The 12,355-nt window shown below is 39.8% G+C and overlaps 1 protein-coding gene across 2 annotated transcripts in view; it reads left to right on the top strand.

Annotated features, from left to right (window-relative positions):
• The first annotated feature begins 959 nt into the window (after nt 1-959).
• Nucleotides 960-12,355, top strand: part of mboat2a (membrane bound O-acyltransferase domain containing 2a) — a 35,300-nt gene continuing 23,904 nt past the window's right edge. Inside the window, exon 1 of one of the 2 annotated variants that reach the window (XM_029494394.1) lies at nt 960-1,569. In XM_029494394.1, coding sequence (XP_029350254.1) covers nt 1,346-1,569 — 224 coding nt within the window. In that variant the 5' untranslated portion in view covers nt 960-1,345. The remainder of the gene's footprint in view (nt 1,570-12,355) is intronic. The other variant, XM_029494393.1, reaches the window with a different exon arrangement.

The following is a 12,355-nucleotide window of genomic DNA, read 5'->3' as shown; positions in this document are numbered from 1 at the left end:
ACTAATTTACTATACATTATTTTGTGCCAGCTGCATGTTGAGTTAGACTAAAATCCAGAAGGTGGCGCTGATAGACTGTCAAGTCACACTTCTACTAGGTGAACGAATGATCACAAAAGGTTTTTTATTTTTTCGTCAAAATTTGGTGCTGACTCGACCGTAACCGCAACAACAACAACAACAACAACAACAACAACAATAATACATATTGGCACTTCTGTACCCACTTTGTTAATGTAGTGTTGTACCTTTTCCTGCTGCCCAGGTTCACTGTTACCTTTGACCTTTTCTCTTCATTGAAACCTCATGATGCAGTGCAGTCGGTGTTGGGCTGGGCAGAGCAATGATCCTGCTCCATGTCACCTTGTCCGTTTTATATCTTAAAAAAAGGTTAAAACGCAATACACAAACAACACAATTAATTGACAACATAAAAACGTTTGCTATGGGAAGCACATGATATTCAATTTTTGAGGAATGCATTTATTTTTCTCCGTGCATAAATGTTTTAAATATACGTTTCGTGCCATTAAATATAACGCATCGCCTGCAGAGAGCCGATGACTTTTATATACAGATGAAAAGATCCGTTCAACTTGAGCATGCATGACTTGAACCATCACTGGCCTCATTGCGATCACCTCCTTAAATATATGTCCATTCCTCTCTCAAACACACACACACACACACACACACACACACACATAACATTTCACAGGAGAAGAAACTGTGACGTAAAGTGTGTGTGTGTGTGTCTGGGTGGGGAATCATATGAGACATAGTCTGGATCTGTTCACCCTGACGTCAGTGATTCAGGACCCTCCCACTTGCATCAACAAAGCAGGATGGGTGATGTAGTTCACCTTTTCCATATGATGGATGTGACGGAGGGCCGGGTCGCCATCTCTCCACCCACACGCACACCATTTTTGTTGCCAGAGATGCTGTGTTGTCGAGATAGTTATCGCATGACTGTAAGAGCGGTTTCAGCGGTAGTTGTAAATTGGACAAACCGGGTTTAAAAAACAAGACGACTGTTAATTTTCCGCGCATGCTCACAACAGAGGCGCCTTTTAAATGAGAGGGGGTATTTCGTTATACGAGACCGCTAGCATCGAAAAATGGCAATTTTAAGGTGACTTAAAGATTACATGTCTTGTAAGACATAACCCCAAGTATTTTGATGGTCTTTAATCGATAGCCAGTAGAAGGAAAAAAAAAAAACAAACAAACAAAACAAAGAAGAAGAAAAGGGAAAAAAAAGTCGGCCGGACTGGAACGCCCCTCAGCCGAAAGCGGAAGTGCTCGGAGAACCCGCTCCCCGCTGACCCGTACTCTTTGTTTGATGTGTGCTGTGGATTACAACCGTCCGGTCCGTCGCAACAGCAGCGGCAGCTGTAGTAGTGTGTTTGTCACCGCTGCAGCCGAGGGAAGTGAAGTGAACGGGAGGAAGGAGAGAGAAAGGATTTACGGATCCCATCAAGCATGGCTACCCAAACGACGGCATCGTGCACTGGATCCACTCTACTGCAGCCAATCAGCGAAATCATCAATCTCCCCCTCGATCAGGTCTGTCCTCGGCTGGACAAAATGTGGGGTTGTGAGTGGAAAGGGGATATTTTTTAGTCAGCTAGCCTTCGTGGATGTAACGTCAGCAGTGTCTCATGATGCGCATCGCTATTCTTCCCAAACGTTAGCTTAGCCTGTATACATTGCGGATTTACTAAAAAGACGGCAACATAAAAAAAAAATCCCTGTCGGTGTCTCGCTTTCACCATTAGTCTGCATCCTGTCAAGATGCACTACGGTTAAAGCCCACAGTCTCTTCCTTTCGATGCCCAGAGCCTAATCCAATCATTTACACCCCGGGGTCCGAGGACCCACAGAGAGCTTTTGGTCTGCTCTACACAGGATCATTATTTTAATCTGGATTCATGAGATCAGTTTCTCCCAATATTCAGTAGAAGTTAGCAATAGATCACAGAGGTAGCTGATTCACCCTTTTTTTATTATGCCATTCATTTGCATCGACAGCAAATTCTGGCCAAATGAAAGACCAAATAAATAAATAAATAATGGCTGTAAATAGTTTATTCCATGTCTTTGGATTTGCCGTCATCCTAAAGTGGTTATTCAGCGGTCCATCGGTTCACAGCCACCTCAGCACAGCTAGTTCTGAGAAAGCCATAAAATTCACGTCAATGTTAGTCTAATATTAGTTTAAAACTCTATAACTTTAGGGAGTGTTACATTTATAAACCCGAATTAGCCCAGAAGAAGGAATAGGAAACATGTTGGTTTTTGGTGTTTATTCTGGAATGATATTCTATGAAATTAGTGTGCAACTGGAAGAGAGAGGGCATCACACCTACTCCGTCAGTTGGGTAACTACTGTAGGTGTGGTCCGTCCATACAATTGTTTTAAGATTTTAATGTGTAATTTACTGGAATCGAATTTATTCTATCATGTACACAAAACTTTGCCTTATTACCAGCCCGATAGATTTCCAAAGCAATGAAGGGGGCGTAGATGCTGCAGATGGTTTGTGGTTATGTGTTCCGTTGACAAGGATCCGAGACTCAAAGCTTCCTGAAAAGGCTGCTCTGAAACCCAGATACAATAGATCAAGATGGTTTATTGTATTTTATTTATTACCCATATTGTTGACAAAAGATTGGTCCAAGTACTGCTGTGGTTTGTCTGAGGAAGTAAATATACTTTGTGGTTTCCTCCAAACTATATTGTGATTAAAGGACCTTAGAACATATAAAAAAATTCTCCCAGAATTATAGTTTAACTAACACACATGTACAGACACTATCTTTGTTGGAAGAATATCCAGCGATGTTCTGATGTAGGAAATCACAATGCGATCTTGAATTAAACTTTTCCAGGTTATCTTTGAGCGTCCTGGAAATCATGGTCTTGTGTTTTGTTAGTACAGTGAAGAGTGCAGTGAGAATAAAACAACAAAGAAAAAAAAAAACAAACTGTGTGCTAAGATTGTTAGATTTTTCTCATGCTGTTACATATTCTAACTTGCTAGACAAGTTCAGCGCTTACTTTATTTTTCCATTTGGACAAAATTAGAAGCTTGTTGTACATCTTTACACACTGATTTTTTTTTATGGGAGTAATGACTGAGATTTTCAAAATGGAACAAACTTTGTTCTAACATTGACATAATCAGCAAGTCACGTCCACAGCAGCATAACCTGCATTGTTGTAGTTCAGTCACAATGTCTTCCATCCTACTGGCATGTGCAGACTGGAATGTTTCACTATGTCTCAACCCTAAAGCACTGCAACCTTTGAAAGGAATTTTCCATAGCAGGAACTCAGCCTTTTAAAGGATCTGGATCATACAAAAATGTTTCAATTTGGAATGGGATTTAAGTATGTTCTGTCCATCTCTCTAATTAGTGGAACAGTGAGTTGTCTTCTGCTATGTATTTGTGACTATAATAACATGATAAGGCTGCTCATTTTACTGTATTAAGATGTTTTTGTGAAAGGGTCACAATGATCTTATTACAACAACAATAGTTTTTTTTTGTTGTTGTTGTTGTTGTTTTTGCCTTGTTCACTTCTACATCCTCTTCCTTTATGCCATGGCAGCGTAGTCAGAGGAATTCTAGCAGTTGCTGTGCAGACAATGTGAAATTTGTTGACTGAAATATTGGTATTGACTCTCACAGTCGTATGCCTCTGGCTCTGCAGAGTAGTTTCCCTCATTTTGAGTAAGTATTGTCATGGAACACTAGAATGACTTTGCTTGAATAGGACACATAATCATAGGTTATCATGGGGCCGCACTACTGTGTTGGACAGGTGTCACCTCTGTGACAATGTGGCTTGTTAGCTTCCTGCCAAATGAGAGCCCCACTGTGTCAGGGCCGCAGTCAACACTACAGAAATCAATACAGCCACTCAGATACAGTATGATCTGCCTGTATCACAGACACTGACACCAATTTTTATGAAGCTGTTTGTGTCGCCTCACCGTGTGTTGTTAGGGAGGTTCGTAACCTACAGGAGATATAGGCCTTTGCACAGTCTGTCAGGGCTATAATGGGAGCTGTGTAATCTGAACTGACACAATGCTCCTGCATCCTTCTTATTCATTTCTGCTCTCTATCGCACATGGCCTTCCCCCGACCCCCTCTATACTGGTTTATTGTGCCCTATAAGTACTATGTCCACCTGCTCTCCGGTTAAGAAGTTCTCAAAAAAGAAAGATTTTTTTACAGGCTAAAAATTCCTCATCCAGACCCCAAGCTGTGTCTGCCCCGCATTGAGTTTGAATTTAGCTGTCTGTTACAAACCTTGTGGCGTTAAGGTCATTTGCAGTATAATGTACTGCTCCTACTTTTTTTAGACCTGAATGGGCCCATCAGGAAAATCCCAAAGTATGCCCAGTTGCTGCTTAGTACCATCTTCCTTGTGTCTTCTGGAAACCAGGCTTTATTGTAGGATAATGTGTCTGTAAGTGAACAAGTACTTCCTTTGGCTAAATAAAAAGATATAGCTGAGAGAAATTAAGTTCTAATTAAATTTAAAACTTATTATACACTGCTGTTTCTTGAACCGCAGATGATTCATACTACTTTATTTCAGTCCCTTTGTTATTAGGTGGCAACGACACTGTTGAACTGAACTGCCTTGCTGATTAGGGGCTTTGCTCGACTAAACTGGGTCCAGTCTCTTAGGTGGAACATTTGTGGTCAGTGTCAGAGGTGCATGTCACTGTCTCACTAGTTATGTTTTCCACACTGGCACCAATTTTTAGTGTGCTGCAAGGTTTGATTTTGAAAATATCAAAAACAGTCCATAACACAAACATCTTTATCCTTTTTTTAACCACCAACCACCAGCCCTTCTTTACCCCCTGAAATATCTAATCTTCTCATTTAGGAAACCTTGAAAGTTTCTTCTGAGAAGTGACTTTACTAACTCACTTGGTTGTATCATCAGCTGTGAAGTCATTCCACAGCTGCAGCTGTTTCAATATGCAGCAGCCTTCATGTATACAATGAACTTTGTTTGTTTGTCCCCCTATGGTGCCAACAGGTCCTGTGTTGTTGTTTCATATAGTCCAAAACATGAACGCAGTGATTTTATGCTCTTCAATATTTTATTCAATTGTTTCTTTCTTTCATTTAATGCATTAAAGGCACTGAGTTGTGTTGACAGGAGTGGCATACTGAGTATACTAGTTATGTGAGACAAATACATTTATTCCTTCATTCATCATCAACCATTTATCCATTTCTGTGTCGTGGGGGTTGCTGGAGCCAATACCAGCTCACACTGGGTTAGGGTGGGGTCACCCTGGACAGATCACCAGTCCACCACAGGCCAACACACAGAGACAGACGGAGACCAACAACCACTCACGCTCACACTCAGACGTATGGGCAATTTAAGCTAAACACCATGTCTTTGGACGGTGGGTGGAAACCGGAGTACTGGAAGGAGGAGGAAATGTACGCGGTCACGGGGAGAACATGCAAACTCTGCACAGAAAGGCTCCAGGCCGGGAACCGAACACACAACCTTCTTATTGTGGGGCAACAGCGCTAACCATTGTGGTGCCGTGCTGCACCAGACAATTTTTTAAACATTAAACATTTTAAGGTTTATTATTTATTATATATCAGAGACATTATAGCTGGTAGAAGACATTGCTATTCCATATTTGAATGACATTAAAAGAAAAACATCCACCTTAGTTATTTTTTTATCTTAAAATAGTAGAATCATAATGCTTCTAGTTTTCTTTTGAGTAATATGCGTTGTGATTCAAGATAGCTTTGCAGCTCATCAGTCATTTCAGTGAACCAGCGATGTTGAATATAATGATGCAGCCTTGTAGGTACCAGCTCACAGTTCAGAGGTGGTGCTATTGTGTGTCCTGTTGTCACAAAGGGCTCGCAGCCCAGCTGTACAATCACTGTTCTGTTTATGTGACATATTGGATAGCAGTTTGTCACAATCCACAGTCACATCTTTTATCATGATAACAAGCCTCCTTTTGTTGTTGCTGCTGGATTTTCCACCAGGCTATTGTACTGTAGGCCTGTTAGCCCACACAGTACTGAGGGTTTGACTCCCAGCTCTCCTTTTATCCACTGACAATTCTCTGCTATTAGTGATACAAGTTCAACACTGTCATGTAGTAAATGGGTGGGTTAAAAATCATCCGGTCACGTCAATCAAAGCTAATCATGAAATCTCTGGATACCTCCTCATCCGTAATATTAACAGCTCTGTTTTTGAGTGGCTTTTCCAAGTGTGGTGAGGTTTTCAGTAGCTGCGCCTCAAGAATCTCATGTTGACCCCAGAGGTCTCCTGCTGCCAACTAACTCCCCAAAGCCTGGAGCCAGGGACCACTTGTCTTACTTTTAAACCCCGGGGTTTAGTAAGATTCCCCATACCCCCCTTTGTCTTTAATTGGCTGCCCTCTGGGAAGCCTTATCCCTCCAATTGATTTCTTTCCCCTTGGCTCTCTCTAATGGAGTGCTGTTGACTGCTGCCATTATTGTGGTGCCTAATCAACAATGCAAGCATGTGTGATTCCTCTTAGGGAATATGGAAAGACTTGGCTATGTTGTTAACACTGCTGGATGCTTGACAACACAGTAATGGTTACAAATAGGCAGTTCTTTTTAAAGTTGTTTTATATGTTCTGATCAAAATTTTAATGAAGGTTGTGTGGGGGTGAAAGGTAATTAACCCTCTAGCAGTATCACAATGAGTAGGTGTACCTACATGTTTACCAGCTTCAAGTAGAACTACAGTAATTCATATGGGCGGGATGCCAAATAATCTGTATTGGTTTGATGATGGCTCGTGGCTAACATTTGATATTTATTGTTAAATTGAAAACAGAAAACATTAAACATAACACAATTCCTTGAACAAAGGAAGGTTCTTTTTAAATAAAAAATATACCTGGGTCTAGGTAAGAAAATAAAAATAAGTAATAAAAGGAAGATCAAATAATGGCCCAACAACAACATACAGGGCTTTGAGATATTGTTCCATCAGAGGAAACAAGGAGTGGAGAGAGTGGTACGTTCGTACTGAACGGTTTGGTGCGAATACATGTATCATTACACCCCTAATAAATAAATAAGGGCTGTCAAAATTAACACGTAATGATACAAAAAAATGAACACATCTATAATGTCTCAAAAAGCCTCTGCCGATGCATATCAGTCGGTGCACTCAATTTTTCCAAGTGTTGCCGTAAGTCACTGTCTAAAATGGCAGCTGGCAGTACAGAGCAAAGCCAAGTATTAGTATGCAAGTTACAATCAAAGAATGGGAAGTGACACATGCACTTTTATTTCTAATTTATTGATTAGTATTGATACTTAATTTGAGTAATCAATACTAAAATGAGTTGTGTGTGAGAATCGATACCTCCATCACTAGTGGTCAGCTCATTCAGGAGCCCACGAAGAGCAAATATCTCAACACTGCCGGTAACGTTGTACATAAGAAGAAAAAGACCAGTTTCTAAACATATGGCTTTTTTGTTTTGATATTGTTATCTGGACACCACATCTGCTCATTAGTTTCAATAAACATGTTAAGTATTTATATATTGCTTTCTTTCATGAGATTTTTTACCCCCACAAAATGAAGCACAATTAATAAAGAATGAATATTAATTTGGAATAATCAAAATTAATCCACAGCAGCCACGAGATTGATCTGATGAAAATTTTTAATCGTTTGACAGCCCTATATGTATATATGTTATAGAGTTTTGGCCAATCTCATTTTATCCATATTGATGCTGTTGGATCATATTTGTCATGCTTTTTCTTCTGTATCGTTTGGGTTAAAGCATTACGGTCACTTCCACTGAGTGTGGGTTTATTTTCTACAGTAATTTCATTGTAAAGCCATTATACTAAAAGCATCACTCAACTTTGGAATTTGGAATTTGAAATGTAGTTTATCTATCTTGTCCAATGGCTTGCCTCGTGCCATTGAGCAAAACACACAGGCCAGTTCACTTACCAAAGCTACATGTAGCTCTAGATGGGCAGGGGATTTATCCCTCCTTACTCTGGAATAGTAACTATGGCCACAGAAGTAGATGCCTGCATGACTCAGCTTACTGTTGGTAATAGTAGCATGTTTTGAGGAGGACTTTTGGCTTGCGCTTAAAGAGCAATCACCAGTGAGCTTTTAGTACCAGTTTGTTTGCATGCTACATCACAGAGATAGAGGGACTCGTCTTAACAGCTGCAAATGGCAGCCCAGGCCAAGCAGCAGATTTGGAGATGAATGTTAACAAGCAAGGACAGCTTTGAACGTTTGGTTTTTTTTATAATAGGGCCATCGGAGTTCATATCACATTTCTTACCCTGATTGTTAATAGTCAGTAATTTCATTTACAGCTCCTTTTTGGTTTATTCTCTGTGCCAGGCCAAAAGTCCAATGGGATGGTGGAGATACATTCAATATAAATGAAAGGACATGAATATTTATGTGACTTTCCACTGCAACTTGTAGATACAGTGAAATAAGTCAGTGAGGGCATTCAGCTAAATTATCTTCATAGGAGCAGATAGACTCAGAAACATTCACCAAACCGCTGTCAGTTTTTGGTGGCAAGTTGTGTTATCATCTGAAAAGTTCAGACACTAAAAGTGGAATTCATTGACATTGTCGACTCTTCAGGGTCCTCTTTTATTAATTTCCTTGAACCTGCTGCAAATGGCCATATAATCCATGTTTAAAGGACTGTGGTCATTCAGTTTGATGTTTTGCAAAAAAATTAAATAAAAAAGACGACTTTTTAGACCAAAATGTGAAGCCAAGTTTACACTTTTTAAATCAAGAGGCAATTCATAGTGCCTCACTGAAGCAAAACCAGTGCTGCAGAATAGCACTGAAAAACACACACTGTTGGAAGATGGTTTATTGCTGGTTTTGTGAAACAACACAGCCTTTGTTAAAATTTTGTGTTATTTGTATTTCTGTGATGGCTTTCCAATTGCCCAAATCTACATAATGAAATATTACCAGTATACATTATCTATACACTGCCTCTACATATATCACTTCTTCAGTGTTGGATTAAAGTCTGCTGCTATTTTTGAAGTAGAAATCTCCATGGAGCAACTAGAATAAAGTAACGACACGATAAAGTAGTAGTGTTTTTGTTCAGTATGGCTCTTTTGGCTTGTTCTCTGTTAGGTGTGAGCACAAGTACCCACAAACAAACTGCATCAGGTGATATGCAAACTATTTGTCTTTACAGAGAGATCCCCAGTGACACTTTGGCCATAGTTGATGCTGTCAGGAGTGACCTTTTTGTGCTGTTCCATAGCAGAAACGACAGAATATCCACTCAGCCAGATGATGTCATGTTATTTAATAGGCTTATGTAAGATATGACAAAGTCTTTTGTAAGTTTAAAGACAAAAAAAAAATGCCACTGTGCCATGTTAAGTTCTGAATTTCCGTTAAGTTCTGAAAATGAAACGTTTTTGTGGTTTGAAGTGGACTTTTATTGTGAATTGCTCAATGCAGCACTCTCAATACCAACACTGGTCATTTGAGTACTTGAGAGCACATTCATGACAGAGTGCTAAGTCATTTGTGAAGCTCTGTTTGCAAAGGTTGTCTCTTCACTCTTAGCACGCCACTGAGAACTTTTGCATAGGCTGCTGTATCATAGCAACTGAGTGTTTTCTTTTTTAGTATTTACCAAAGATGGGAATATTGTGTGTTTCTTCTCCAGGCTCAGTCGCACCTCACCTTTCTTTACAAACCTTTGTTAAAGAGCTGGAGGTTAAATAGTTGGTTATTTTGATCTGACATGTTTGCAATGTTGAGGGTTTGGGCTCCTGAAACATTAAGGTGGTCTGTGCTGTGCATTTACTGCGTGTGTCTCCTGACTTAGTTTTACACACAGGCTGTTATTTTAGCATTAATTGTATTGTAGCAGTTCTCAGGGAGGGCCAGCTTTCAGTATGGTTTTTATCTTGGCCAAGTATCTCTTCTAAAAGCGTTCTCTTAAACCTTAATGGGACTTCCTGATAATAAGGAAATTACTCATGGCTCATGTATAGGTTAGGTATTGTTAGGTACACAGAGAGCACAGAGCGAAAATACTGGTGCAGTTCAGCAGAAAGCCAACAAAATGTTCCACAATGAACAAATTACAATCCAGTAACATTTTCAGTGAAGCATTTCAAAAATATGTAGACTATTTGTTGAAAACCAAAAGAAGCATGAATCAAAGAGAGTCATTTTTGGTTTCATAGTTAGAGAGATACAATATGCTGATTACAGCAACGTACACTCTGTGATTATTTGAGCTGTTTCAAGGCTGGCATTTCTTCAAGCAAGACTGATCATGCATGGCATCTTACCCAGCTTTATGACAACTATATTTATACATTCCATGTTGCAGTATCTATTGCCATGGCCCCATGTTTAAACCGCATGAGAGTTGTGACTAAAATTTGGAGTGTGTCTCAGATATTACAAGCAAAGTCTTGTGGGTAACAAGATTTTTGATTCGGTGGCACTTTGTGAATGAAATTCAGTGACAAACAGGCAGGTAACTCACATCCTGCATAAAAAAGTAAATAAAGTTTCTTGTCATTTATTTTCTTCTTAGGATTTTTGTTTCGCATAAGGGGCATGACTCTCATTTAATATCAAACTCATTCTCTCATGCTTGTGAAAAAGCCTTTTGGGGGAAATGTAGCTTGACTGTTTTTAAATAATATTGATAAATACCAACAAGAAAGGATTTGGGTGTAGATTTTCTCTTGAGAAATGGTAGTGGATGCTTTGCTGCATTGACTGCAATCTTTATCTTTTATACTTACGTGGATTGTGAGACTATACTACCATACCTGCCAAAAAATCAAGACAATACCAGTATTACTCACTTGCAAGTCTGGGTTGCATCCAAAATTGTGCATAGCTCCTGTTAAGAGCTCTCTTAAAAGTCTCTCTCACTGTGAGTGTTTATGCAAGTAATTCATCTTACTAATCAAATGGCTACTGCACTGTTGGCAGTTGCCTGCAAAGAGTAATGTGCATGCCAGAGTGGATGCCAAACAATGCCGCTTAATGCATTTACATTATCCTGCTCAGTGGGAGAGATCATCCACAGGCATAAAGAATAAATCAGGTGGGCGACATAATCAGTCAGAAACAATTTAATCAATTTATTGATTCATACCGTTCAAATTCCTACTTTGTAAATCCACAGAAATACATATTCAAATATATCAATTATATGGCATTCTCTTACTAGCCAAGGCCATAATCAGTGTCAAACAGGCCTCATTGAGAACTATAAAGGGAGAGTAGGAAAGGATACAAGAAAGAATTAATTTAGACACGTCTAAAATCAAACATAGGCAGATAATATTTGGCACTCTGTGTCTGCAATCCCCAAACTAGAAAAGCTAGTTTTTTATGAAGATGTTTACTCTTCTTCCCCCCTTTATTATTCTTACCCTGTTGCTCTAATTTTGTTTATTCATTGACATGGCAACATGCAGTATGCACGTAAGTCAAAGTCACTCTTTGCTGTGTGATTGTATCCTGCTGTGATTTCATCACTATCAACATTATTAAATCATTAAGCCTTCCCACTGGAGCAGGATAACAGCATACCTGACCAAAAGTAGCCCTAAAATCTTTGGTGTGAGTCTGGATAGTATATTTTTAAAGAAAGGACTCCCATACGTATATATTGTGTGCTTGGTTCTGGCCCAGTGCTGCCAGCTGCCTTGTGGGGAATGGCTGATTGTTTGGCTATTAATAGCTGCCCTGACCATAGAGCCTGACTGGGATCTGTGGATCAGCTCAGAGAGGGAGAGTGCCACGCTGTAGGCTTCAACGCCCCAGTCTCTATCTGTGTGTGTGCACGTGCACGGGTATGTGTGTGCATTGTTGTACTCTTGCCTTGGACTCCTTCTGTCTGCCCTGGGCCCTTTCCTCATGATTTCCAGCATCAACACAAATACCTTTCTTTGGATGGAAGTAAATGTATTGCTCCCTCTAAGTAAACATAAAGCAGTGCAGCAAACTAAAGCAAATAACGGCAATATCATTCACATGATCTAGTTTTAATAGACACACACACACACACACACACACACACACCACCCAGCTTGTCCCAAAGAGTTTTACCAGCTGTGCCACATTTATTGGAAATAACTAAAGTAGCCATGACATGATTTTGCTTGGATCTCTGTTAGTCTGTTTGTCAGCGTGTGTGTGTGTGTGTGTGTGTGTGTGTGTGTGTGTGTGTGTGTGTGTGCACGTGTTTATATGCTAGTTAGCATGTTTTTGCATGTGAGA

This window comes from Echeneis naucrates, chromosome 22, assembly GCF_900963305.1.
Source record: "Echeneis naucrates chromosome 22, fEcheNa1.1, whole genome shotgun sequence".
Classification (NCBI taxonomy): domain Eukaryota; kingdom Metazoa; phylum Chordata; class Actinopteri; order Carangiformes; family Echeneidae; genus Echeneis; species Echeneis naucrates.
The sequence above is the reverse complement of the archived record's forward strand: the minus strand, read 5'-3'. Positions and strand labels throughout refer to the sequence as shown.